Source organism: Numida meleagris, chromosome Z (assembly GCF_002078875.1).
Source record: "Numida meleagris isolate 19003 breed g44 Domestic line chromosome Z, NumMel1.0, whole genome shotgun sequence".
Lineage (NCBI taxonomy): Eukaryota > Metazoa > Chordata > Aves > Galliformes > Numididae > Numida > Numida meleagris.
In genome coordinates, this window is record NC_034438.1 from 2,257,679 (window position 1) to 2,284,754 (window position 27,076).

A 27,076-nucleotide genomic window follows, 5' to 3' on the forward strand; every position below is an offset into this window, starting at 1 on the left:
GGTGGCTGCCTGCCCCTCGTAGTGTTGTCCTCGAGCAGTCCAATACTATGCTAGGAGTACGGTATGTCTTCGAACTGCGAAGCCATGGTCCTGGTGGCTGGCTTCCAGAAGATGTGTTCCTTCAAAATTATTTTTCTTATATCTCGGGGCAGCTGCACGTTTATTTATTCAAATGCGGTCCTCCTCTGCTTCACTCCAGTTCTGTCAAAATAAGCTTTTCAGGTGTGGTTTGGGGAGAGGTTATATTCCCGCACATCTATTCCATTACTGACTTTCGAGTGGAGCTTCCATGAGGGGTGCGTGCCCACTGTTGAAGCGTGCAGCTGGGATGTGGAGAAGCTCCCTGCCATCCTTAGGCTGATGTGCCGTTCAGCTCTGGCGATGAGTTGAAGGATCGACTGGCAAGCCTCAAGCAGAGCTATGAGGTTTTGTGGCCGCAGGGTGGTGCTGCAAAGCAGAGAAATTGCGTGAGTTGGGAAGACTGCGAGCTTTGGGCCCTCTTCTGGTGGAAGCGTTCATTCCACTTTTTCCAGCGACACATCGCTGTCAGCGCTGCGGTAACGCTGATCCCGCATGCGGGCAGTGCCGAGCGGTGCCACAGCTGTGACGCGTGGCTGCTGCAGTGCTGAAGGTGGCAGCTGCCTGAGTGCTTTGACCCTTGCTGCTTCGTCCTGCTGTTTTTCTGTCTCGGCCTCACTCGGGTACACCTGCCTGCCTTGAAATGCGCTCTTCCAGTGCTTTGCAATCAGTTGGAGAGGGTGTACGTGGAAGGAAACTGAAAATTTGTTCTAGGACTCACAGCTTTTCTGTGTTTGCAAGAAAACCAGATCGTACCACAGCTGATACGCTGTCAGATAGCTAAAACCCTCAAAGCCTCGGCCTGAAACGTGGACCTTCCCCATCTCAAACAGACGTGACACTGCTGCTGGGACAGAAACTGGAGACGTGGGCAGTGGGTGAAAACTCCCTGCAAAGCTTTGCTATAAATCTCAGCTTCTCTGTGTGTGCACAGCGGGGCCCTTGGGTCACAAGTCAGCAGACTGAAGTAAGTGGAAAATGCTTTTTTTTTTTTTTTTTTTTTTTTTCTCTTTTCTTTTTTTAACCTTACCGAGCTATCTCAGTTGTCCCTGTGTCGGAGCAGAGGCAGCACGTTACCGCTGTGGGTGTGAATCAGGCTTTCCTGTGCCTGCGGCCGCAGCGGGGTGGGACGGCTCGGGGTGGGGCAGCGCTGGGAGCAGCGGCGGTGCTGGCGGCAGGAGCAGCATGCGGGAGTCTTGGTTCCGGGACCACTTCTGGGTGAGTTGGGGTCTTGGGGAGCAGGAGCGTGAGCCGGGCTGTGCAGCAGGACACCTGGTGCCCCGGGGGGGCTCATCCTGTCCTCACACCGTCTCAAGCCCCTGGAGGAAGCTGAGCCACGGGTGGCGGCAGACCCGAAGCCTGTTGCGTGGTTGTGGGCATCTTCTTGCTGGTGCTGCTCATCCACTTGCTCCTGAAAGCCGCTCGCTGCCGTGGCTTTGTAACCTGCCCTACGCAGCTGAGATACACCCCGTGAGCTGATTCTGCGGGGCTGGAGGAAGTTGGTGCTGGACTGAGGGGCTGATATTAATAACTGACTACATGTGAGCTATTTGAGAACGCTGCTGTCAAAAAGCGTCCTTTCGTGAGCTGCTTTTTGTCTGGGAGCCGATCCCTTGGTTCGCTGCTGATGAGCTGCGGAGGGAAAGTCATAGCCCGGGGGAAGCTGCAAGCTATTCTTTTGAGTCTGAACTGTGCTTTTGGGCATGCAGAATGCCAAACAAGCGTTTGACTGCTGCAGAGTATTGTGGCTGTCTGGTTCCCCTTGGCATCCTGGCTTTCACTGGGCTACTAGAAATTAGGAAACGGGTGCCAAAGCTTGGGCTCTCGGGGCTGTGTATATCGGAATGGCAGACGAGGGCGATGCCTGGGGAGCAGCTCCAAGTGAGAGTAGGGGAGGTGTGGGGGTGCTGGGGAAGCGTGCACAGGGATTTTAGCCTACACCATGAGCAAGGTAGCTAGTGCAGAGCCATAAGTATGCATATCAAACCACTTGGGAAATTAAAGCCAGCTTTGCATATGGCAGCTGTTCCTAAGCCACTCGTTGCCAAGAAATTTCCAGAGTGCCCCTTTTGCTCTGCACGTGTGCAGGAAGGGAGGGCAGCAAGGGTGGTCGTGGTGGAAATGCTGCCCCAGTGCCTGCCTGATGCCAATGGATGCTCTGCGTTGGGTGAAAGCATCGCAATGCCAAATTGAATTGCTTTGTGCTCGAAAAAGGCAGGTATCACCCAAAGAGCCTCCAAGCACCACAGCAGTGGCTATATTACCTGCCAGGAAGAAGGAGGGGGTGAGAAATGGACAGAAAAGCCCAAATTTGGACAGGTGCAGGGCTGCTGAAAAAGGTTCCGTTTGCTGTAATGCAAAGAGAGAAGGCAAACTTCCTCCTGCGATTTTTCTTCGATGCTTGAGGCAAAAAGGGAAGAGGAAGGAGAATGCTGCTCTACCGAAGCAAAAGATTACACTGGGCTCAGGACAGCTGGGTGGGAAAGGGTGGGCTTGGGGAGGGCTGTGGCTGCCTCAGGATGCAGTGCTGCAGAAGGAGCAGATTCAGTGCTCCAGCTGATGGGACACCACAGCATGCGTATGAACAAATACTACGTTTGGTCAGCTACTCGATTCAGGCTATAATTTTGCTGTTAGGGTCACAGAAAAAACAATGGTAGCCCATCTGCTCTCGAACCTTTTCCTCTGTTCCCGTGTTTGTTTTTCTGCTCATCCTATTAGGTCTCAGCATAAGGTGCTAAATTCCCTTGAAGGGCTTGGCTCCTTTGCACCCCAGGAGTTGCTGAAGCTGCATGCTGCACCATGCTTCATCCTGCCCATGCTTGCTGCAGCCTCCTCTAAAAGTAAAAACATGCCAGAAATGCTCTTTGTTTCCTCTTGCCCTGTCTGCAGTGATCTCTGAGAGTTGAGCAAGCACAGCATTGTTTTCATGTGTTTTTTTTTTTTTTTGCACTTGCGGACTACTGTTCTTCTTTCATTATACAAGCTCTCTTCTTTCATTTTGATGATTTCCATGAGAAGCACCCAGTTCTCCCCAAGCCTCTTACACCAGCCTGTTTTGGGCAACTCAGCAGCAAGCGTTGGGTCTCACAAGAGCACTTGGTCCTCATAAAGCTGTGTGGGGAAAAATGGAAATACAATAATGCCAAGACACGCTTTACATCTACTGTTGAATAGCTCACAACCTGGATGGCAAATTCCTGCTCATTGTGCTTCAAACGAGACAAAAACTGATGCTCCACTCTCTGCAGAGTGCGTGGCAGGGTGCATTAAAAAGAAGCACTTGATAAATCATTGAGAAGATCAGCTGAGACCAACTTGCAGTGCGTTCCATTCTCCTCATCTGGCCAAACTTTGCCTTTAGGTGTGTGTCTGTGCGGGCCATGGGGGAAAATGCACCTTTGAGTGATGCAAACTGCTTCCCCTTCCTCCAGCTCAGCATAAGTGGGCAACTTGCTTGCACGCTCAGTGCTGTTGCCATGTAGGTGTTACTGCACGTTGCAATGCGGCGTTGCTGCCCATGGGACCAAGTTCATTTCTTCTGCATGGTGCATGAGAGAGCCCCTCTCTGGGCTAAGGCTCGATTACTTCTGCTCCCTGCAGAAATCCTCGCAGAGGTTTTTCTTGCTCTCAGCAACCTCTGCAGGACCTCGAGCAACTTCAAGATTGCTGACAGTGAGCAGGAGTAGCACGGCCATTTGGTGTTTCTAAACGCAAAAATAGACCAGCCTTTGCAGTGCTTCTCAGGGCAGATGTGGTTGAGTATTTCAAGTAGCGGTCCGTGAGCAGCTCTTTTTCTCATGCCGCTGTCTGCATACGGTTTGTGTCTGGAGTGGGGGGATTGAGGTGAAGAAGTGGAAAGTGCGCGAGCAGAATCTCAAACGCTGTAACTTCGCAGCGGTCTGAAACACCACACTTTTCCGAAGTGGCACTTTTCTACCTGCGCTGCAGTGTGAATCTCACATTTCTCACTGTGGGAAGCCTTGCGTTATTTCTCCTTGCTACCATTGCTCCCGGCTGCGTGAACTCCCCCCTCAAGAGCCTTGGGGGCACAGCACGAAGCTAAAAGGGCAGGAATGGGAATTTCCACTCCTCTGAAGCCCTGCGGACTTGGGAAACATCAGCTGCTGCTTTGTCACCTTGAAATCATCTGTTCACAGTTTCCATGGGCTGTCCTCTAAATAGCACATCTGCTGTTACTGCTGCAGGAGAAGGGCTTTGGGGACCTTGTACCTTGCAGACCCAGCACGGGATGAGGGCTCTGGTTTGGTGCATGTAGACGGAAACCTCCCCATTACTCCCTTGGGGTGCATTCCTCACAACTCATTTACCCCAGACATAAAATCATAGAATAGTTGGGTTGGAAGGGACTTTAAACCCATCCAGTTCTAACCCCTGCCGTGGGCTGGCTGTCCCCCCATGCTCAGGCTGCCCAGGGCCTATCCATGACCTCGGGCACCTCCACAGCTCTGGGCAGCAGTGCCAGGTCCTCACTGCTCTTTGAGCAATGAATTTCCTTCCAATATCTAATCTAAATCTGCTCCCCTTTAATTTAAAACTCTTCCCCCTTGTCCTATCACTATCTGTCTGTGTAAAAAAATCCATCTCCCTTCTGTTTATAAGCTCACTTTCAAGTACTGGAAGGCCGCAATGAGGTCACCCTGCAGCCTTCTCTTCTCCAAGCTGAACGAGCCCAGCTCCCTCAGCCTTTCTTCAAAAGAGAGACTCTCCAGCCCTCTGAGCATCTTTGTGGCCTTCCTCTGGACCCACACCAACAGCTCCGCATCCTTCTTGTGCTGGGGGCCCCAGGCCTGGATGCAGTGCTCCAGATGGGGCCTCATGAGGGCAGAGCAGAAGCAGGCAGCTCCCTTCCTGCCCGCTGCCACCCCTCTGCTGATGCAGCCCAGGACGCTATTCGCCTTCCTGGCTGGAAACTCATGTCCAGCTTTTTGTCCACCAGGACCCCCAAGTCCTTCTCTGCAGGGCTGATCTCAGTCTGTACACACATCTGGGATTGCCCCAACCCAACACCCTGCACCTGGCCTTGTTGAACCTCATGATGTTCATGTGGGCCCGCTTCTCCCGCCTGTCCTGGCCCTTCCATCCCGGCAGAAGGATGACATCCCTTCTGCCATTATCAGCTGCACCACTCAGCTTCGTGTCATCTCCAAAATAATGAGCGTTCGCTTGATCCCATCTTCTCTCACATCACCTTGTGCCTTATTACTGCTGAAAACTGGGAGGATTCAGCGGGGCGTGAGGGTGAGGCCTTGCAGGGTTGTTTGGTGAGTGCTTGGTGCTACCCTTGTTTTCCAGAGCCCTCTTTGTTTTAGTTTATCATGGCTTTAAACCTTGTCCTCGCTGCATTCCCTTTCCTCTTCCACTGCCCTCAGCCTCCCAGGGGCAGTCACGGTCGTCCTCTGTGCTCTTTCCATGCTGACACCTGCCTAAAGGCTGCTGCCCTTTGGGGTGGATTTTGACATGTACAACCCTGCCCATCCCAGCTCCATCACAGCCCCATTGCAGCCCCTTCTGTGTCTATTTTATTTCCTTTGAAATGGGGTAGGAAGCCAAGTTAGGATGTTCCTGAGTTTTGCAACTGTCATGAAAAGCCATTTCAGTGCAAGCACGCTTCCCTCTTTTGCAGGCCTGATTAGCAAAGAGGCGACACAAATTGAGAACCGGTTGTGTGTGTTCAGAAATAAGCTCATTACGGGGGGAGGTTTGTGCTCAGCAGAGAAACAGAAAGTGTTTGGAGATCTCGGTAGGTCCTGGTCCTCTGTTCTCTCTCTTTCATGTATGGAGCAATACTGGGCTGGGACTCCTGGGGATTTCCTGCTGCCCCACTCCACCACAGCTCTGCTTTCTCTCTTGCTTTTTGCCACTGATTTAAAGTCCCTGACTGCTTAAGGAAGTCCACAATGATGAAATCCTACGTTTACCAAAGATCAGCCCTGTTCCACCTCATTTCTTGCTCTGGGTACAAACTCCTGAAAAATCCATCTCTCTGCTGTCAGCATTTTTGCACCAGCCATCCACGTGCTGTCATCTAGGCTCAGAACGCTCCTCGCATCTTTCCATCCTGCTATTATTCCTCTTTAAGCTTCATTATAACCATTTGTGGCTTTTGCTTCCTTTCTCACAGCGTCATATCTGCTCTTGCCATTGCTTCCTTTCTGCAGCCCGTTTCCCTGTTCCTTCATGTGACCTTTCACACAACTTTTACAGAAGGTAGCACCTTCTGCTCAGCCACAAATATAAATGTATATATGTATCTTGTTTAATAACCATCACAGCAAAATACGTCCTCCTAGGACGAGATGTCCCCTAGGGCCATGTCGCCATGAAATCTGTTTTTAATCATATTGGCAGGCTAAACCTGGGTGATTCTTGTAGGTCCCATTTCTCCTGAAAACTATCTAGGTTCTGGCATTTTTATAAGAATCTGAGTCTGCTGGGGTGTATCGCAGGTCCTCCTCTGGAGAATGAGGTCGGACATCACAAGGAGGAAGGCAGGAAAGTGCAGCAGCAGTTCTGGGGGACCCTAGTGCATTCCAGGGCCAGCGGTGCTGAGGAGGGATCAATAGAATGTAGCAGGAGTGAGCTGCTCTGTTTCATGAAAATCATGGAAGTGCTTTGTTCCAAATTTAAGGTCAGGTTGGATGGGGCCTTAGGCAGCCCCCCCGGTATAGTGGGTGGAAACCCTCCCCATAGCGGAGGGGTTGGAACTGGATGGGCTTTAAGGTCCCTTCCAATCCAAGCCATTCCATGCTTCCATGAAATGGCGATCACCATTCTCATCACAGAATCACAGAATGGCTTTGGTTGGAAGGGACTTTAAGGATCATCCTGTTCCAGCCCTCTGCCACAGGCAGGGCTGCCAGCTGCTAGATCAAGCACTGGATCAGATTGCACAGGGCCCCATCCAACCTGGCCTTAAACACCTCCATGGATGGAGCATCCACAGACTCCCAGGGCAGCCTGTTCCAGCACCTCACCACTCTCTCAGTAGAGAACCTCCCCCAACATCTAGCCTAAATCACCCCTCCTTTAGTTTAAAACCATTCCCCCTTGTCCTATCACTAACTACCCGTGTAAAATTTGATTTCCTTCATGTTTATAAGGTCCCTCATCCTGGACCCTCTCCCACCCCAAAAAGAAAAGGACATAATTTCATATAATTTATAGGCAAAACAGAAAGAGACACTGGCATACTTGCTCCCAGCTGAGTCATTCCTTGTATCAATGCTGGTGGAGGTGGCAGTGGTCACAGACTGCACTAACAGGCATGTGAATCCTGTTGTTGTGTTTTCAGAGCACAGATCTGACGAGCACAGTTGGCTATGACAGCATCATTCAACATCTGAACGATGGCAGGAAGAACTGCAAAGAGTTCGAAGACTTTTTGAAAGAAAGGTACAGAACTGTCACTGGCAGTGGGCTTGGGTGGATCTGGAAAATGAAGCAGTGACACTAATTGTATTTCTTGTATTCCCATTTTGGTTTCCATCATGTTTTAACTGTCCACTGTCTTAAAGCATCTCTGATTTTTGGCTGATGAGGAACTTGCCTTTTTAACACTGTCCTTTCCCTGCACGGCTGGTCCTATGGAATCAAGTCTATACCTGGGTCTTCTCAGCTGGGAGGCAGTGATGGCATTAGTCACAAAGCTCAGAAGCATACTACAAAGGGCATTATCCAAATGCCTCTTGAACACTGACAGGTATAGGGCATCTCTCTAGGAAGTCTGTTCCTGCTTTTGTGCACCCTCAGGGAGCTGTGGAATAAAATAAACAGCTTCCTAAATTGCTTGTACCTCTAACACAAATGCACATGTCTATGTTGTTGATTTCTGCAGATGCAGAGTCATTAGACACTTTGAACTGCAGGTTCTCCTGCTCTGCCTCCCCACCACGTTTGTCCCAGGCTATTTTGTCCCAAGTCTTGTATTCACAGGTTTGCTTTCTCCAAGCTGTCAATATTAAAATTACATTAATTCAGGGTTGTTCTACAACAGTCTTGACATTTAGCCTACTTATCACATTTGGTTAGCCTTGAAGCGATCAGGCAGTTGAACTTGATCTCCATAGGTCCCTCTGCTCCGTTCTACTCTGCTTCACTCTACTTCACTCCACTCCATTCTGATCCATGCTATCCCATCCCATCCCATCCCCCAGAAGACCTTCTAATGCAAGCCACTACAGGTACTTGTTTCTCTCCACTGACCACAGACAATGAGGCTGTCTTGCCCAGATGGAGATATCTGTAACTGACACAGCAAGTCTAGCCCTGGATGTCTGTACAGAATTCAAAGCAAATTCTTAGGTGGCAGCACATGGGTTTTCTTGGTTTTCCCTCTTTTTTCCAAGAGGGCAATGCAAACTCTCAGAGATGTTTATACATTACCACCACAAGATTTGGCCTCTTCAGATGCTGTCTTTAAGGAGAGGCAGGCAGGAGAGCTTACCTATTGCCTTTGAAATGTGCTGCACAAGTTTTGAACAGCTGAAACATCCCAACTGAACTTCTGACAAGAGTAGGGAAGCCGAGGGTCTATGAGATCCCTGTTCCCTTCTGTCACATTTGGCTGAAGTCAGACAGTAAATGCTTTGGAAGGATGGACTGACAGACACTGAGGAGCAAGATGCTGAGAAGGTGATTGCACAAATCTTGTTCCCATGGGAAAGAGAGGTAAAAACTACTTCGATGACTTACCTGGCTGCATTCATCCAGCAGCTGCATGGGCTGCTTAGTCCTCCATCCCTTGGGGAGGTGATGATTGTACCTATCAGCAACAGGGAGATGGGGAGGGCAGCTGGCAGGACTGGCACCCCCAGGGTGGTTTGTGGTGGTCTGGGAGGTAGGTGCCCATGCTGTCACCCTGATGTGACAGCCCGGGATGTTCTGCACACCCGCTGTTCCCTTATTTGTGCTCAGGGGATGTCCTTATGAAAATCCTTCTGCTCTCGGCCTCTATTGCAAGCAAGTTTCAGTTTCTGAAATGAGTTTTTCCTCTCATTTCTCTCTTTCTCCAACAGGGCAGTTATTGAAGAAAAATACGGCAAAGAGCTCATTAACTTGTCAAAGAAGAAGCCCTGTGGGCAGACAGAGCTGAAGTAAGTTCAGAGTCCTGTGTCTTTTGCTTCTATATGTGTCTGTAACTGGAGCAATGAATGAGGAGGAGGGAGAAGGAAGGGGGCAGAGAGAAAGAAAATAATGCTGAGGTGTCACTGGGATGTTACCAGAAATTCAGAAATCAGTCTTGCGCATGAATAGCGAGTTGGCCTTTGCCTTTGCCAGTAACCAAGTTGGAATTCACCAACTTCCCACCAGCTGTAGACTAAGCAAAGTGTCATGGGCACTCAGGAGGGTAGGCTGGTGACTGGGCAAGGATCATGAGGCCTTGGCTGTGCTCCTTGCCCTTTCTGTGGCCAGAAGGAAGTCCACGTACTTCCTCAAGTCAAAAACCATTTGAAAATTCAAACCTAGTGCTTTGTCACTTTGCGTGGATATTGTGGCTGCTGTGGTTGGCTCAATGAGTGTCCCTTGGCATCTTCTGCTTGATATTTTGGTTTGATGTTCTTTGACCATTTGTTTGCAGTTTTATATTGGGCTGCCACTTTTGTTTTCTCTGAAATCTTCACTATGCTGCCCTAACAGGTAGAAAAGTTTCCCACATTTCCAAGCACTCACCCCATGCAATGTGTAGAAAATATTCATATATTCTGAATGATACACTTTGGAGTTTTGGAGCCAACAACATTTATCTTGAAACTCAATATTTAGTAGTATCCAGTGTTTAGGGCAAAGGTATAAGGTAGATGTTACACAAGTTAGAAGTGTTACAAGTGAATTGTGTTATCGCTGATAAAGGAAAACCTGATAAAGTGAAAAGAGAGTAGATAAACCTGTTTTGGGCTGTTTTCTCTTGTCTTGAGTGAGGGACTTGCTATCCAGTTCAGAAGCACTCTGCTGTCACCACTGGATCCTGTGGTTGCATCTGGTAGTGAACTCTTCTAATGCTCTGCCTGTGTTTTTCCAGTACCCTGAAGAGATCCTTGGATACTTTCAAGCAACGTAAGTAATTCTTCTTTTTCATGTGTTGGGACACTTGGCAGTGCTGAAGCCTTCAGGCTATTGCTTAGGAAGAAAGAGAGAAACCTCCAGAACTGTATGATATGGGATCAGCTGTAGACTGTCCTTTTGGTCCAGCTCAGCCCAGAGCGTGGAGTCTGGAACAGAGTGTTCCAGGGCACGCGTGTCAGAGGGGAACCATGGTGATTCCCTTTGGGGATAACTTGGGCTTTTGGAGCTAGCTGCAGCTTACAAGTTGTGTGCCACCAGAAGACATCCATGGAAAGCTCAGCTGAGGTTTTTCTGGACTGGCCCATCTTGCCCTATTCACACAAATGTGCAGCAATTAAAGCATCAAAAAGGTTATGCTTTGGCCATCTTAGTGTCCACTCCTCACCATGTGTTGCAGCCTGCTGGGGTGAATGCAGCAAGCACCTGTGCTCTGAGGGCTGGAGCTCTGCTACCCTGTGCCAAAATCTGGCAGCTGCAGATCCACCACCATCTATCCTGGCCATGTTTGTCAGCTGCCAGGTTCCTGAGCTGATATCCTTAACATATCAGTCCTCCAGTAGCTGAGGCATTAGTATCTGTGAGTCTGGAACAGCTTTAGATGTTGAATCATGAGCTACAGATTGTCTTACCTGCAAATGAGCTGCTTTGCTTGCTGGGTGGGTGTTTCCTGGTATGGCTGCTCTCATTCTGCTGGACCAGCTCAGTGTGGCACTGAGGATGAGCCACAGATTTACTTAGCAATAGTTCTTACATGCTCCAAGGTGCTTTTCTGCTAGCCTGGGGCAATATTTCCTTCAGACTGATGCTGTAGGGTGTGATGTGCTGAAACACGCCTGAATTAATCCAGATGAGGAGGAAAAGCAAATATGCTCATTTTAATCACTTCTCTTAGTATGAGTTTTCCTAAATGAAGTGCAAGCCCCAGCATGACTGCGAAACAATCCTTGCATAGGCGGATGCTGCTTGTGAGCTGCTTTGAAAGTGCTGCTGCTGCTGCAAGGAAATGCATGAGGTGGGACCATGGGTCATTGGGTCAGTTTGATCTCACCTAGGAAAGCTGGCCTGAGCAACAGGGTATTTTTAGGAATATATACATGCACACGCAAGCACAAATTCATTTTTGTTTTTCTTCTCTTTGCAGAGATAGATAATGTGGGACAAGGTCACATCCAGCTGGCACAAACCCTTCGGGAGGAAGCAAAGAAAATGGAAGAATTCAGGGAAAAGCAAAAGCTCCATCGAAAAAAGGTCAGGCACTGCACTGGCACCTTCATTGCAGGGCATTGTCCCACATGATGTCCCACAAAACCCTTTGCGTCCTTGTGCCCACGAGGGCAAGAAAGTTCTAAGCTCCTTCCTACATGTTGCAACTATGCTGTAACTGTGCAGCAACCTCTGACTTCCTTCTTCTCACCAATGTCCTTCAGGGTTCTTTGAGGGACAAAAATAGCAAGCATTCCTCCAGCGATGCCAACCTCAGTTAGGAGTGTTTTTAAGGTAGATAAGAGATGGTGCTGTATGATCTACATAGTGTCTGCTAAAATCTGCAAGCTCTTTAACTTCTTATGGCTTGAGATTCCCTTGACTGGAAATTGAAAGGCTGTCAGAACCAGAGGCTAATCAGGACTTAGCCGAGGTGAGTGAGCTTGCCAATTCTGTCTGTCTCTGTGGAGGTGATACAGCACTACGGGTTGCTGGTATTCACTTGTACAGCTTCTTTGCATACACAATGCAAGCTTAGGTAGGAGTACAGAAAGATGAATGTCCTTGATGTGTTTTGTGAACTTTGATGAGTTTTTATCTCTGCCCATGGCAGCTGGATTGGAACTAGGTGATCTTTAAGATCCCTCCCAACCCAAGCCCTTCTATGGTTCTGTGATACTGGAGTACCTAACTCCAGGCAGAGGAAGGTCCTTACAGCCATCATTCTATCATCCCATCACACAGTCCATGACTCTTCCTTTCCTAAGCCCTGCTGATTCCGGCTCTGTTGTCCTCACAGATAGAGCTCATAATGGAGGCGATTCACAAAAACAGGAATTTGCAGTACAAGAAGACCATGGAGGTAAAGCAAGTGTGCTGCTGTCTCTTGCCGTATGGGTTAATGCTGCTAAAATAGACGTGTGTGCAACCGTATTTGCATTTCATTTGCTTGCTGACACATCCCTGCTCCATTTGGTGGCTCTCCTAGGCCAAGCGGCTCTATGAGCAGCGCTGCAGGGATAAGGATGAAGCAGAACAGGCTGTGCACCGCAACGCAAACCTGGTCACACAGAAGCAGCAGGAAAAGGTAAGGAGAGTGGGTGGCTGTGCAGCATGGGAAAGGAGTGTCTCTTCTTGCAGGTATCCTGCCCCAAGTCCTTCTCTCAGTTCTGGGGTTTGGGTGGCGTATGTGGGCTGCTGACCTTCCCTGGTGGGGCTACTCTGCTGTGGGCGATCCACCAGGGCTCTCGTATGCCTTTCTTCTCTCCCCCATTTTTGACAGCTCTTCCTGAAGCTGGCTCAGACAAAATCAGCTCTGGAAGATTCAGGTGAGCATGGAGACATAGCATACTGGTTTGGAGGGTGAGGGGGGCATTGCCTGGGGTGGGAGGAGAGGGTTGGAAGCTGATCCTCAGAAACTTGTCCAGAGATCCAGGAGGCAACACCTGTCTTGGAGATGCCCATGTGGCCCCACCACACTCCCTGTATTTTCCCCAGACATAACCTCAGTCTTGCTGTGGAGCTTTGCAACCCAGTGAATTGCTCACCACAGAGAACCCTCTACTACTGCGTTCTCTCCATGCCCCTGCAGCCACTTTTGGCTGGACATGGTACCTTCCAGCAAAATATTTTTAAAAAATTAATATTAACCAGTTGACAATTTGTTTTCCCTCGTAGACAGGAGTTACCAGCAGAGTATCACTTCACTTGAGAAGATCCGGGAAGAATGGCAGAAAGAGCACATCAAGGCTTGTGAGGTAAATGCCACAAAATTGTTTCACAATGCACTGTGGTCCCATGGATGTCCATCCCCTTGCTGCAGGGCCTGGGGATAGAGTGCCTCTGTATTCCCTTCACATACACTGGGATGTATTGCAGCTAACCCTGCACGTTTTTCTCCTGCTTGGCTTCTGGATTCAAGATCCCACCACTTCAAGGTTTCCATTATGTTATTTTCTTTTTCTTGCACCACCTTTTAAAATCAACCGAGTCGAGGCACTCCGTGGTGACGTTTTTGCCTGTTGCCTGCCTGCACATTCGGTGCTGTCATCATCTGGCTCAAACAGTCACAGTCTGAACACCTGTTGAGGCTACAACCGCAGGAACACCTAGCAACATCTGCCTTGGATGCTGACACCCTAAAACCACAGAGCATCTGTGCCTCTGTTTTCATACATCCTTGGCCATTTTTAATTTCTGTGCCTCTGTAGCAGAGAGGTGAGAGGACAGCTGGGACCACAGGACCACGGGGCTCGGAGTGGCCCCTTTCACACCAGTGCAGCAGGACACTGAGGTCTGCAGGCTTTCCTGAGCTTAGCACCCAGCTTGGAAACACCTGGTTGCACAGAGAGATGGTTTCTCCTCTGGGCAAGCTGGAATACTTGTAGATTCATAGAACCATTTGAGTTGGAAGGGACATTTAAAGGCCATCTAGTCCAACCCGGCTGCAGTGAGCAGGGACATCTGAAGCTAGATGTGCGAGTGTCCTGCAGGAGATCAACCCCTCCTGTTCCTTGCTGACACAGTCATCTTTTTCATGTTATTTGGGGTAGCAGAGGTTCTTAGATGTTACTGGATGGAGGACTGTGGGGTCATAGCAGTACGAGGTGCCCTTGCTCAACCCCTTTTCTTTACTACTGGTCAGAGAAAGCTCTCTGGAACAAAATGTGGTTGGGAGGTGAACTTGAATCACCTCAGGACATGAGAACAGTAAGTCTCAGGGGACACCATCCTCAGCTGCGTGCATGGCTGTACTGGCACGGGAGCCACCATCTTGTCATTGCAGTTCTTCGAGACTCAGGAGTGCGAGCGCATCAGCTACTTCCGCAATGCCCTCTGGCTTCACGTCAACCAGCTCTCCCAGAGCTGCGTCCAGAATGATGAGGTGAGTCACGTGGAGGTTGTCCCACACCGCCTTCTTTCTGTTTTGGAACTGAGAACTCACCTTTTGGATCCCAGCTGCCCACCTGGGTTCTCTTTGCTCATCTTTTTGTCAGGCTGCAGTAACAGTAATGACCTCCTGAGTGCAAGCTTTTCTCCTATTTGCAGTTGGAGAAACAGGGAGAAAGCAGAACATGAATGAAAATGTGTCCTCAGCTCTATGCCATCAACATCATACAAAAGCACTTACTGTTCTCCCTGGTTACAGAAAATTGTGGTTGAAAACAATGAGGCAAATGAAAGGCAGAGGGAGGTGACCTTGCCAAATATTAGGCAGCATCATGTCTCACCCCATGTGAGACAGCTGATTGAATCAAGACCTTTTGGTTTCCGACCTTATGCATGGAAATGCTTCTTGTTTTCTTTCTGCAGAAATATGAGGAAATCCGCAAGAGTTTAGAAATGTGCAGCATTGAGAAGGATATTGAGTTTTTTGTAAATTTACGCAGAACTGGAAGTTCAGCCCCAGGTAAGAGCTCAGTGCAACCTCCCGAAGTAGCACTGACTTGCTTCTATTCCTCATGTGGCTGCTGCTCTCATCAGCATCAGTTTGGATGCAACAACCACTGATTTTGTAACATCCTCCTTTCAATCTCTGGCATGCAGTACCAGCCCCTGGAGATAATCTCTTTCTGGAATATTTAAGTTCCAATCAAACATTAAGTACCAACCAAACATCTTCCCAGAGATGGGGGGAAAGACAGCTGAATGTTTTTGTTGGCAAGTAACAAATTGTAGGTCTGTACTTTGCTGTTGTTACCTTTTCATAGCTCCCATTGTTTATGAAAACTACTACAATACTCAGAGGAATGTGACTCCTGTGAGAAGTCCAGCTTCTGTACCTATATCAAGGTAAGGCACACAAAATGAGCAATCGGAATTGCTCTTGCAAATTATGCTCAAAAAAAAAAAAAAAAAAAAAGATAAAAGAAAAGAAGTGGGTTTTTTACCTTCAGTCTGTTTGAAGCTTTGGCGGTCTTGCAGGAAAATATTCCCCTTGCTATGTAGTCCATCACTCTCCACAGTAGGAATTATTCCATTGTGCTGCCTGTTACATCATGCTCAAAGACCACCCCCTGCCCCATCCAGAAGCTTTTTACTCCCTCTTGTCTTTTGAGATTATCTCTCCCTTCTCATGGTCTCATGGCTGGGAATCTTATTCTGAAAGTGCTTCTGGTGAGTATGTGCTCGGTTTTTCTTGTGCCTATTCCAAAATCCTGTGGATTGAGGTTACCAGTGGCTGAAAAGCAAGATAGCCTTGGGAGCACTGAGGTCAGGGTGAAGGAAGCTTCTTCCATGGGGAAGATGAGGATTCAGGGCTAAAGACTCTTGCAAGAGATGAGTGTTCCCTCTGGCTGTCACATCAGGAGAGAAGTCATGGACAGTTACACCTTCCTGGTGTCTCAGACAGGGCGGAGGCATGTGAAAAGGCATGCCCTGGGGCTCACCTGTGAATGTTTTGCCAACAAAGTGGTTTTTGGTGAAGTTTTCCTCTCCCACACTGTATGAGATTCAAGTCCCATGTTTTCCAAGTAGGCTGTTGTTGGTGAGCTATCCATGACATGCTTTGGTACTAGTTATCCAAAAAGCCCAGGGCTGCCAAAGCTCTGCCCTCCCATGAGCTCTGGGAGGGTAATTTAGGAGCTGCAGAACCAGAGCACCTAGGCTGGTGCCCTTGGATGGGAGGGAATCCCATAATTACTCAGATCCTCAGCTCTGTGTTTTTTTTTTTTTGCAGGAGGGGGCCTCTACCCACCCCAGCCAGCGGGCCAGGTGAGTTCCTTGGCGTAGGTGGCTTCTGACCCCACAGAGTATCTTTATGCTCTTGCAGTTCTCCATAGGATCATGAACTTGATCTTTCTAAAGGGCTTGCTTGAGGTCCAGCTCCTGCTGAGTCTAGTCTCCATGGAAAGATGGTGGGAAGTTGGCCACTGACTTTGGAGACAAGGTTTAATCTAGAAGTTCTGATCAGAACCCTCTGTGTGGAAATTTCTGAAGACTTAGAATGGCTAAGCTTGGGGTCCAGCAGTCTCTGCAGTTTAGGCTCTTCTCCGTTTAAATGGCAGGAGTTGTATCACTTCCAGACCACTTCAGGGATGGGATTCTGCAGTGAGACTCAGAAAAAACAGGTTCTGCTTTGGCTTTTAGGCAAATCAACCGATCTCCCTGAGCCCCATTCATTCCTGGCTCTCGTCCCTTTAACACAGTTGGCCAGTGCATGGTGGTTTTGCCCTGCATAAAGTCTCTTAATGAACACATTTTTGTGCTTTCTGTTTTAGGTGATCCTGATTATGCCACAGTTGATGGCTACAGCTTGATACACCACTAATAGCCACCGTAAGTACTGAAGAAAGGGATTCATAATAGATACAGCTACAAAGGAGGAATGGTGGAGAAAGAAAAGCCACCATTCAGGGGATGACACTTGGAGGTGACCTGTGGGAAGGGATGGTCATGTCAGCCCTCCTGTCCTTGTCTGAGCTGAATCTGTGACTGAGACACTGCTGATCCTGTTCCGTAGGTTCTTCTGGCAGAAGACACTGTTGATCTGGCCAGCATGGCAGAATTGGTGTTTTCAGTTATTCCCAGCAACACAGAGCTGCAGCGCTTCTCCATTTCAAGAAAATATTTGAGGACTCTGATAATTATTTGTGCATTCAGAAAGTACCTATTAAAAATCTTTTCCTTTGATCAGAAAACTTGGACAGATATCCCATCTTCACACTCAGGAGAAGAAAAGGCAAATAAGCAATGGACTGGGACACAGGGTGTTCTTCTCTGTCTGATGAAGTTTCTGATTTGAAGTTCTTGCAATATGCCACCATCTACGAGAGCCTGGAGGCTTTTGCTCTCCAGAAAAATAACATGTGCTAAATGGAGATGTGCAAGGCTTTGGGCATGCTGGCTTGTGGTCAGAGCTAAGGTTGTGTTTTCACCTGTCTCTAGAATCTTTCAGTAATAGCGATTAAACTTGTAACTTGGATTAAGTTTCAGTTATGTTTCTCAAGCAGCTTATGCAGAGGTGCACCATGACTTTTTTTAACTACTCTGTGGGTTGGCTTTTTGTTTTTCAGGTTCATGGTAAAACTTCTCCTGGTAGGCTCTAATCCTGTAGCACCAGGAGCTGTGTGTGATCTTCAGGTTGAATCCATGACTTCACTGTGTGCCTAAGCCCACTGGTCTCTGGGGATTTACGCTATTTCTTCATGTGGAAAGGATCATTATGAGCTTTACATTCTGTCCTGCTGCACTGTAATGAAATGTATGAGTAAAGGAATAGTTTGTCCTGTTTTTTTTTTTTTTTTTCCTAAAAGATCAAATATACAAATACTCTTCTGAAGATGTCTGTTGTAGTTTTAGTTCTTTAAATACATATATATTTAAAATAACAGTTCTGAGTTGTGTGCTGGGTGTGTTTTTTTCCTACAATGTCCCATTCACTTTCTGTCAGGGCTGAGGCTGATAAACTTTCAAAGCATCTTAGTGCAATCAGGTGAGGTGAGTTGCACTTCCCAGAAGAAAGCCATCAGGAGCACATCTTCCCTCAGCCTTTATTTCAGCACTGGCTGTATATAAGCACTAAAACAGTTGCGGGAGAGAATGCACCAAGAACACCATCCAAACAAGCTGTGAGCTGTTGGCCTTGTCAGGTAGCTTTCCCTGGCTTCCTGTTTTTCAGCTGAATTCTTCTTTTTGAAGGTTGGATGGGATCTGTAACTCATCAGACACGTTTGCACAGATTCAGGTCATGACTGTACCACTTAACACTTGCAAGCAGCAAAGCTTCCTGTATGGCTCCTATAGGTTGCTGCTGCAGCAAGGGTAGTGTCATGGTTTTATGATTTTTTGGTTATTGGTATTCCACATCATAACATCATAACTATCTACTCCATAATACATTTCACAATTTCTTTGTTTTGGGATTTTTCAGCCGACAGAGTGCAACAGAGGCTGTTAGGTTGAATATGGATGTCCAAGGAATTTGGACAGTGCTCTCAGAACACGGGGTATGGGTCTGAGTGGTGCTGTGTGGGGACTCAGGGATCTTCGTGCATTCCTTCCACCTTGGGACATTCTATGATTCTATGACAATTACTACTGCGGATCCTGGACTCCTGAGGGGCCAAGTGTCCTCTCATACCCACAGAAAAGGGCTTTCTGTCGCACAGCCCGCAAGCCTACACAACAACCTCGCCCCGCGCGCCACGGCCCCGTCCTCTATCCTTTTTGTCCCTCTGTGCCTCCCGTACCTTCCTCGCTGCTGATTGGCCAAGCGCTCCGCCGGGGGGCGTGGCCAGGCCGCGCCTCTTCCGGCTGTGCCCACTGCCGCTGGGGCAGCGGTGGGGTCATGGCTGAGGCCGTGAGGGCCCCTCGGCGGGGCCGCCCCAAGGGCAAGGCAAAGGTAGGGGCTGTGGCGGGGCTGGGGCGGTTTTCTTAAAGGGTTTGTAAGCGCCAGCGTTATTCTGAAACATGGAGAGGTTGAGGGTGAAGAGCGTGATGTAATGCAGAAGGGCGTAAACAAGGCTTCTGCCTCTTGCCGTTTGGCCTTGCCAGGCAGTGGGGGCTGGCTGTGCGGGGTGCCGGTAGGCAGACGGAGCTCCTTGGTGGTTAGCGGTGCTTTGGTATGGGTTGGACTTTGAAACGCCCAGAGCTGGAGGCCATCAGCAGTGTTCAGTGTCTTTTCAGTGTTTGGTGCTGCAGCTGTGGGTGTAGCTGTGGCTGAGCTTTAGTCCTGATCTGTGCTCCCTGCCTGGCATGTCAGCGCTGCTTGCCGCAGGCTTGGTTTCTCCTGGAGCGCTGAAGATCTGGATTGAAGTATCATGCCTCGGGATTAAGTCGAAATGGAAATGTTTCCCTGAATCAGTTAATTTTGTTATGTTTTGTGTGTTACAGAGTGTACCATGTAGAGCACGGATATTGAAGTTGTGCTTGTCAAAACTTTTCTGAGACAGATGAAAGGATTAACTGATCTCTGTTTTGTCAAATGAGGGTTGGTTTGAAGTGCCAGGTACAGCGGTGATTCCTGAACTCCAGGCTGCTAGGAACTGGGGGAAATGTTTTTCCTTTAATAACATTTCCCCATGCCAGAACAGCCAGCATGTCATAGTTTCTGTTTTGATTCAGCTCCGCAATTTGTGTCAGGCAGTCAAGTTTTAAGATTGCTGTCTGGGGGAATCATTCTCCCAGGAAGGCAGTGAATCACAGGTGACTGACAGCTCATTAAAAACATGTGCAGTGACTGCAGTGGCTGCTGCCCTTTGCCATCCCTTCCAGGTGTAATTAACTGCTAAACAATGCCTGAGTGATGCCTGGTGAAGTGTCATATGTGAGACTCTAGAGTGCTTCAGCATTGCACGTGACCCATTCCTGATGTTTGTGTTGCTGTTGCTACGCTCAGCATCCTTTGAGGCCTCACTTGGAATGCTGCGTCCAGGCCTGGGGCCCCCAGCACAAAAAGGATGTGGAGCTGTTGGAGTGGATCCATGAACATGCTCAGAGGGCTGGAGCACCTCTGCTTTGAAGACAGGATGAGGGAGCTGGGGGTGTTCAGTCTGGAAAAGGGAAGGCTCCAGAGAGACCTCACTGCAGCTTTCCAGTACTTACAGGAAGCTTATAAACAGGAGGAGGCTCACTTTTTACTAAGTCTCATAGTGGTAGGACAAGAGGAATGATTTTAAATTAAAAGAGGGGAGATTTAGGTTAGATGTTAGTAGGAAATCCTTTACTCTGAGGGTGGTGAGGCCCTGGCATTGCTGCCTGGAGAAGTGTGGCTGCCCCATCTGTGGAGGTGTTCAAGGCCAGGCTGGGGTTGGAGCTGGATTTAAGGCTCCTTTCAACCCGAGCCATTCTATAATTCTCTGTTAACATGTGGGAGTGTTTGGAGATGCAGCCTGAGGCCAAGTCACATCAAGGATGGTTTCATTCCCGTGCCTTAGAAATGGCCGTAATCTTCTGAAAACTGGATGATCTTTGAAGTTCTTTCCAACTGAAGCCATTCTGTGATACAAGAAACCAGAATGCATGCAAGCTGGGAAAAAGGCTGGTTCAGCTGAGGAGCTGTTAGGTGGAGGAATGATGCCTATAGTGGCCCTGAAGTTAAGCCTGCCCAGCACCAGTAACAACAATCGGATAGAAAGTCAGTGAGATGCCAAAAACAGAGGACTTGTGACTGGCTGTGTGTCTGTGAGCATCCCAATGAGTAGCACTAAATTATTGCGGAGGGGATTCCTGAAAAATTGTAGTCTCCTGGTGGCATGAGGTGTCATTCACTGAAAATAGCACAGCAAAATGCTAGACAAGGAAAATGGCAAGGCACAGGGCACGTCTGTTGAGCAGGTGGCATCTTTGACTTAAAGGCTAAACCTTGGAAGCAGGCTAAAACCTCAGAATGCATGTTTTGCTTTTATGTTGGCACAGGACCTGATTTCTCTGGTCCTTTCTCAGAGGAAAAACTTGTTAACATGATGACACTTTTTGCCTTGGAATGTGAGAACTGAAAGGCACATATACAAAAAAAAAGAAATCTTGTAATATTTATAACAGTAGCACTGGGAGAAATACAGGGTGCAGCTCAAAGATAAAGGCAGTTTATTCTGTGTGAGGACTGTGGGAGGTTGTGGAGAAGAAAGGACCAGTAGTTTCGTTTGCTTGTAGTGTACACAGGTCTGTACAGGGCCAGAAATTTGACCTGGTGATACTGTATGCAGTGGAAATTGCAATTAATGTATTGCCAGGAGGTGTTTATTACAATGACACGTTCTAACTTAAAGAATTGTGCTGATCTGTTTTTAACCTCTCACCAAGAGCTCCAGCTTGTCTTAGAGTGTCAGAAGTATTTTGTGATCAAAGTGTTTGCAGGTTTTAATATAATGGAAAATGCAGTCTGAAGGCAAAGCTACTCTATTTGCCATTTCAAAAAGAAGCTGTGAGCATACGATTAAATTAGAAGTAGGCTTGAGACTGCAGTTCAGAAGGACCTTGAGCTGTTCTCGTATGTGCCCTCTTGTAAGGCAAAATCTTTTCAGCTGCTTGGAGAAAGTTTGTGTGAAGTTGTCAGTAAGTTTCCAAAGCTGTCATCTCTTCTTCAGTCTTGGAGGAGTACTGAGAGCTTTTCTTGTTTTCAGCTGTGCTCTCTGTTATGTTATCTGGGTCACCCACAAGCGAAGTGGGCTAATCAAACTCTTCACAGTTTTAGTTTTTATCAGTAGATGGGCACACACAAACAACTTGTAAGTGCGCTTTTAGCGAAGTCTTTTTGAGTTCCCTTGCCACATTATTTCCCACGCTGTGCTTTGAGAAGGAGACTACTAATAGACCCTTCAGAGTAGGTTTATGGGAATCTAAATCGGATAACGGGTTTGAAAATACAGTTTGAAAATTAACCTGCTAAGATGCTTTTAGAATTGTGATGTTGACAAATGGTGTCTGTGATGATGGTGGGATTTGGGATGTGAGGACGAAGGATTTGTTTGCTAATAATACTGTTGATTTATTTCTAGGAAAAGAAGAAAAGAAGTAACGAGGACTCCCAGATACAAGAGTCTGATGATGTTTTCCTCCCTCCTGTGGCAGAAGTGTCTTCTCAGGCCACTGAAGTGCAAGTGGAGCAACCAGGAGAATTCACAGAAATTAAGCTCATTGATGACGCAGAGCATGGAAAAGCTGTGGCTGACGCGTGTGACATCTCCCTCAGTAATTTAACTTTAGCAACCAAAGGATCTTTGACAGCGACTGTAGAGCCTTCAGCAGATGGAGAAGAGAGTAAAGCTCGTCCTTCACATGAGGAGTGTGGAGGGGATGTTGAGAAAAGCGAAAAAAGCAGGCTGGACAAACCTCCCAGCCTTGTGGACGCGGTTGCTAGCGGATCAGGAAACTCTGATGTATTGGGCAGTACCTTTCATTCCAGTGCAGCTGCTTCTCAGGCAGTAGTGGGCATTGCAAGGGGCAAGGAAACTGAAAATGTAGAAGATGCTAGAAGTCCTGTTGTCCGTTTCTCAGAGAAGCTTCCTCTGAGTACCTCACAGCCCTGTGAGAAATCCAAAACGCGTGTTCATCATTTGGGATTGAAATCAGTTTATCCAGACTTGTCGACTGAGTTGTCCTATGAGAGACCAACCATAATGGCAGTCAAACCACTGTTGCACAATGAAAGGCTTTATCCGGAGCTCCCAACTGAACCTGAACTCGTGCCTTTTACCAGAGAACAGCTGAAAATTTTTGAACCCTGTTCGTGGCTTGAGAATGTTGACTCCTACACAGAGGAGTTTGAAAGTGTCGCTCATCAGGACAGGCACGAATTTTATGAACTGCTCCTGAACTACATGCGCTGTCGGAAGCAGCTTTTGCTGGCTGAGGCGGAGCTGCAGGCTATGACGACCGACTGCCAAAATATTAAGGGGAGATTATGGACTTTTAAAGAAGAGCAGAAGACTGTGCAGGTGCTGTTATGAAGCTACTTTTGAAGCAGAACTATTTGGATGTGATTCTGAACACTTCTTTTGCTCGCTGTTCTGAAAGAGATGTTTGACTTTGCTTTTCTTTCCCCTGAACCCAGCTCTGAATTTCAGAGTGCCATCCTGTTGAGATTTAAAACAGTTTGTTGTTTGATTTAAACTCAAGTGTAGGGCTGTAGGATCTGTTTTATTGATCTCTTTTGAAGCCAGGCTTGTGTTTGAGCTGTGTCCATCCGGTTCTGCCTGTAGTGTTGGGTGAAGTTTGTGCCACAATGCTCGGAGAAAGTGGAGGGTGTATGTGGTAAGACAGGGCAATCTGTGGAACTTCAGAACAAGCATAGTGATGGTGTCCCATTTGACTTGCTGCCTGTAGTGAGTTTTCACTGCCATCATTCCTGGCTGTGTCACGCTGTTAGAGATGCAGATGTAGAGGAGTTGGAGTCATGCTTGCCGGTGACTGGGAGCACAGGGTTACTGGGAGCACAGGGTGTGCAATGTACATCCACTTTCAGGATCAATTGCTCCATGTGTGTATCTGTGGTTATAGTCACTGCTGTGGTGCTCATGCTGCCCCATAGCATTGCTGCTTGCAATCCAGAAGGATCTGGGGAACTTCTTGGTGCAGACGTCAGAGGAACATTCCCCCCCAGCTCGTTCAGTCTAGTTTGTTTTTAGAGCTGGTCGTTACAGCTGTTGTGGTGGGAGTGAGTGAAATTGTTCTGGTGCTCTCGTGCTGTTTGTAGCCAGCACATCATCATAATTGCTACAAGGTGCTATACCTATATATACCTATATATGTGGTGGTTTTCACTATTCCTGTGAGTACACGTCTAAAGCTAGTGCCTCTCCTGTGCAGTTCCTCGGAGTTTAATGTTGAGTGATGTCTGCTGAGCAAATTGGAATTTTCTTTTTACTTGGGATCTGAATATAATGGACCTGTATCACTGAACCTCACTGGACTCTCAGCTTTGTGCTGTTAAGTTCCTACGTGGAGAGCACTTTTGTCTTCACTCTTAGTCCCTTTTATGCATTATATGGTTGGCTAAGCTTGCTGCCTGCTTTATTCCCTCCTGATTCACTATTTATTTCATGACCAGAATAGCTGTTTTCTGAATACCAATTTAAAATTCTTATTCTAACAATTTAAAAAATACAAGACCAAACTTCCAAAGTGCACGATCTGAAGCTTGTTTTCTGGTTGCATGAAAGAATAATGGAGGTATTATGTATTGTGGCTCTCTTTAGCTGAAGAATTAGAGATAGGGCAGAAGAAGACTGTTCTCATCTTCTAGTCTGGGAAAATGAATGCAGTTCATTTCAGAAATCTTAAACTTATTATGGGGAATTGCTATAAATACTGACTTCTGGGAGCTTAAAAAAAGATTTCACTTGTTCCAGTGTATTTGTTCCTGTCTAAAATATCAGATTCAGATAATTACAGAAATCTGTAAACTGCTGATCATGTGCACTCACTGGGTGCAGAGTGATTTGAGTTTGTTCTCATCTTTCAGTGATGCAGTCAAGTCACTTCATGCCCATTTCTAAAAGTGAGTTGTTGAGGGTTTATAAGAACCATTTTTCTGAAGTCCAGGATACGCATCTTCATTGTTTGGTAGTTCTGAAAAGTATGTAGAATGTTCCCAAATGTTTGTCCACCTGTACGCTTCGAAATCTGCTGAGGGGAGAGTTATGTCTGGGTCAGTGTCTGTAAGCGCATTTGACTGAGTGACAGAATCACTTACATGAAATAATTGCTTTCTTTTCAGGGTGTCTGTGCAGATCAGTGCAAAGTGACAGGTCACCATCGCTACCAGACAGTGGAGATGAATGGAGGTGTGTTGGGAGAACTGAAGAAGCTGTTGGAAGCCAAAGCAGAGCATGTGCATCAGACACTGGCTCTACACTCCTACACGTCAGTGCTGTCTCGATTACAGGTGGAGTCCTATGTGTACAGGTTGCTCAACAGTTCCTCCCTGCTGAGATCAGTGGCTCTCCAGCAGCAAGAACAAGGTGTGTTCCTAGTCTGCTTCCCATGCTATTGAAGGTGCCCAGCACCTTGTTCACCTGAAGCTTTAGAATCTTATGATGGGATTTGTATACTGGAGTGTAGCTCCTCTGATATTAAAACCTGTCTCTTTTTGTGGAGGGATCAGTGAAGCACTTTTCTCGCAGAAAAACTCTAGTTTTCTTGCGTTATTAAGCTGGAGAGTGGAAGGTGGTTGCAGGATTCCCTTCTGTCTAGGCTGTATACTGCCGTGGATTACTGTAGAGGAACAGGAGCTGGGATGGGACACCTGAAGCTCAATCTGTTGTTATTAAAGATGCCATATAATATGATACAGTCCCTTTTCCAAACTGATGCACAATTTTAAAAACAACTTCCTGCTTTACCGCTTTTGGAAGGCCATTTGAAATCTTGCAGCTCTAATACTTAAAAATCTTTCAGTTTTCATCCTCTGTACATATTTCTTTTTTGGGTTTCTGCCTATATCATATTTTAGCTGAAGTATGCATCTCTCTGATACTTATCCTTCTTAGTCATCCTGGCTTTGTCCTCCACCTCCTGGTTAGTTTATATGCTTAGTAAATGGCGATGCTTATAAGATTTAAGTTGAGGGAAGGCCTTTAATGAGAGAAAACAGAGTATTCTTGTAATTAGCCTTCAATGCTTAATTATAAGATTAAAGTTTGCTATGTAAGTGTTCTTTGTCAGTTTAACAAGCAGCTGTGTTGAAATATCTTGGTATCTATAGATACAGAGAGGAGCTTTTCTATATAGCCTCAGAACAACTATGTACTCTATTATTCTGAGAGCTGTTGATGAAAGCTCCTTAATTCCTTTTTTTTTTTTCTTTTCGATTTGCAGTTTCAAAGCAGTCTGAAAATCTTTCTTCAGACTTGAGCCACTTGAAAGAATGTATCAGCGTTCTCTTCAGTTTCACTCGCAGAGTTATTGAAGATCCTCAGTTTCAGAGTGACCTTCTCATGTGGCTGCAGAGACTGGTGAGGGGTGTAGGCACAGACAGTGGTGTTAGATCCAGCACATGGGATGAATTCCAGAGTTATTTCTGAAAATGCTGTTGCTTCTCCTGCTGACCCATAAGCAACTAGTTTTTTGAGTTTGTGCTACCTTGTGAACAGAATGTCTTACTGAATTAGGATGAGTTCTCTAGTTTGATGAAGTCACTGGAGGTCAGCTGTAGTAATGAGGGCTGGCACGTGAGCAGCCAACACTGCACATGCTGGATTTAAGTTAATGTTTTGTAATGCTTATTGAATATTAATGCTTCTGCTTATTTTGTAATTTGAAATATTTGGATCGGCATTTTTTAAAGAAAATTCTGTTCTTGCTGATTTCTAAATAAATACGTTTTTAATACAGTTGTGATCAATTTTCTTTGCTATAGAAAGTGATTGTCATTGTGGCTTATAAGCCAAGCAAACAGGCATTTTAGTGCTGTTCTACTGTAAGTTGCTCTGGAAACTGAGACTTAGTGGAAAATGTGGGAGGAGAAAGGAAAAAGCAGTATTATTCTACTTAGCAGGACTATAAAGGAATGAACCTTGAAATTATTTACAGCAGTCCGATATTTTTTCCTTTAGGTTTCAGTACTGCAAAGAATTGGCTGTCCTGGTGACCATCTCTTCCTTTTCAACCACATCTTGCGTTGTCCAGCTGGGATTGGTGAATGGGCTGTTCCGTTCATTCAGGTGTGAATGTTTAATTCTTTGGTTTTGGAAGGCTGGAATGGGTAGACAGGTGAGGCTGGAAGCACCTCCATGTGTGATTTACAAGGGTTGAGGACAAACAGATTTTTACAGCCTGAACATTGAAACTCTTGTTTCCCCGTTAGCTGGGTAATTTTGAGAGCAAGGAAGAGGATTTACTTTGTAAGGATTAGAGGGAGCATCCACAGGCATCGGAACTCTGTTTCAGAGAATAAAAGACGTTGGAAATCTAGGCATAAGAAAAGGTCCCAATTATGCTAACAGGGAAAAGGCAAACAAAGAAGTAGAAGGGTGATTGGAGGTAGCATTGTAACTTCCCCTTTGCTCTGCTCCTAGCTTCCCCTCTGGTGCCAGGATGTATATGGGAAGGGAAGAGGGTTGTTCTTTTGTAGTCCTCCTGATGTTTTTTGTCCTCATTTAAATTCCTTTCCATAAATACTTCATAGTAATTATAAACACTTCATAGTAATACCCTGTATTGTGCCGTAGCAACACTACCTCCTCGGTGTTGGAACTGTCTTTTATGAATAGTTTTCAGTCTGAACAAGAAGCTAGTGGAAAATGTGAAACTCAGGATATGAATTTCG

General features: G+C 46.9%; 2 protein-coding genes across 4 annotated transcripts in view; both read left to right on the forward strand.

Moving 5' to 3' along the window:
• On the forward strand, window positions 1,123–17,649 carry PSTPIP2 (proline-serine-threonine phosphatase interacting protein 2). 3 transcript variants are annotated; one of them, XM_021381327.1, is made up of 15 exons: window positions 1,123–1,296; window positions 7,394–7,494; window positions 9,117–9,194; window positions 10,121–10,155; window positions 11,306–11,412; window positions 12,167–12,229; window positions 12,356–12,454; window positions 12,650–12,695; window positions 13,045–13,124; window positions 14,153–14,251; window positions 14,680–14,776; window positions 15,078–15,159; window positions 16,046–16,080; window positions 16,587–16,644; window positions 16,829–17,647. In XM_021381327.1, exons 1-14 carry the CDS (start codon window positions 1,264–1,266, stop codon window positions 16,634–16,636), a joined length of 1,005 nt encoding a protein of 334 aa, XP_021237002.1. In that variant the 5' UTR covers window positions 1,123–1,263; the 3' UTR covers window positions 16,637–16,644; window positions 16,829–17,647. The 3 variants fall into 3 exon arrangements, with proteins under 3 accessions (XP_021237002.1, XP_021237003.1, XP_021237004.1); XM_021381328.1 differs by having other exon boundaries at window positions 17,382–17,646; XM_021381329.1 differs by lacking the exons at window positions 1,123–1,296; window positions 7,394–7,494 and adding an exon at window positions 7,503–8,733 and having other exon boundaries at window positions 16,829–17,649.
• The window catches only part of EPG5 (ectopic P-granules autophagy protein 5 homolog), a 51,064-nt gene continuing 42,572 nt past the window's right edge, over window positions 18,585–27,076 (forward strand). The window contains exons 1-5 of the mRNA XM_021380242.1: window positions 18,585–18,709; window positions 21,807–22,745; window positions 24,527–24,770; window positions 25,627–25,763; window positions 26,364–26,471. Coding sequence (XP_021235917.1) covers window positions 18,656–18,709; window positions 21,807–22,745; window positions 24,527–24,770; window positions 25,627–25,763; window positions 26,364–26,471 — 1,482 coding nt within the window. The 5' untranslated portion in view covers window positions 18,585–18,655. The remainder of the gene's footprint in view (window positions 18,710–21,806; window positions 22,746–24,526; window positions 24,771–25,626; window positions 25,764–26,363; window positions 26,472–27,076) is intronic.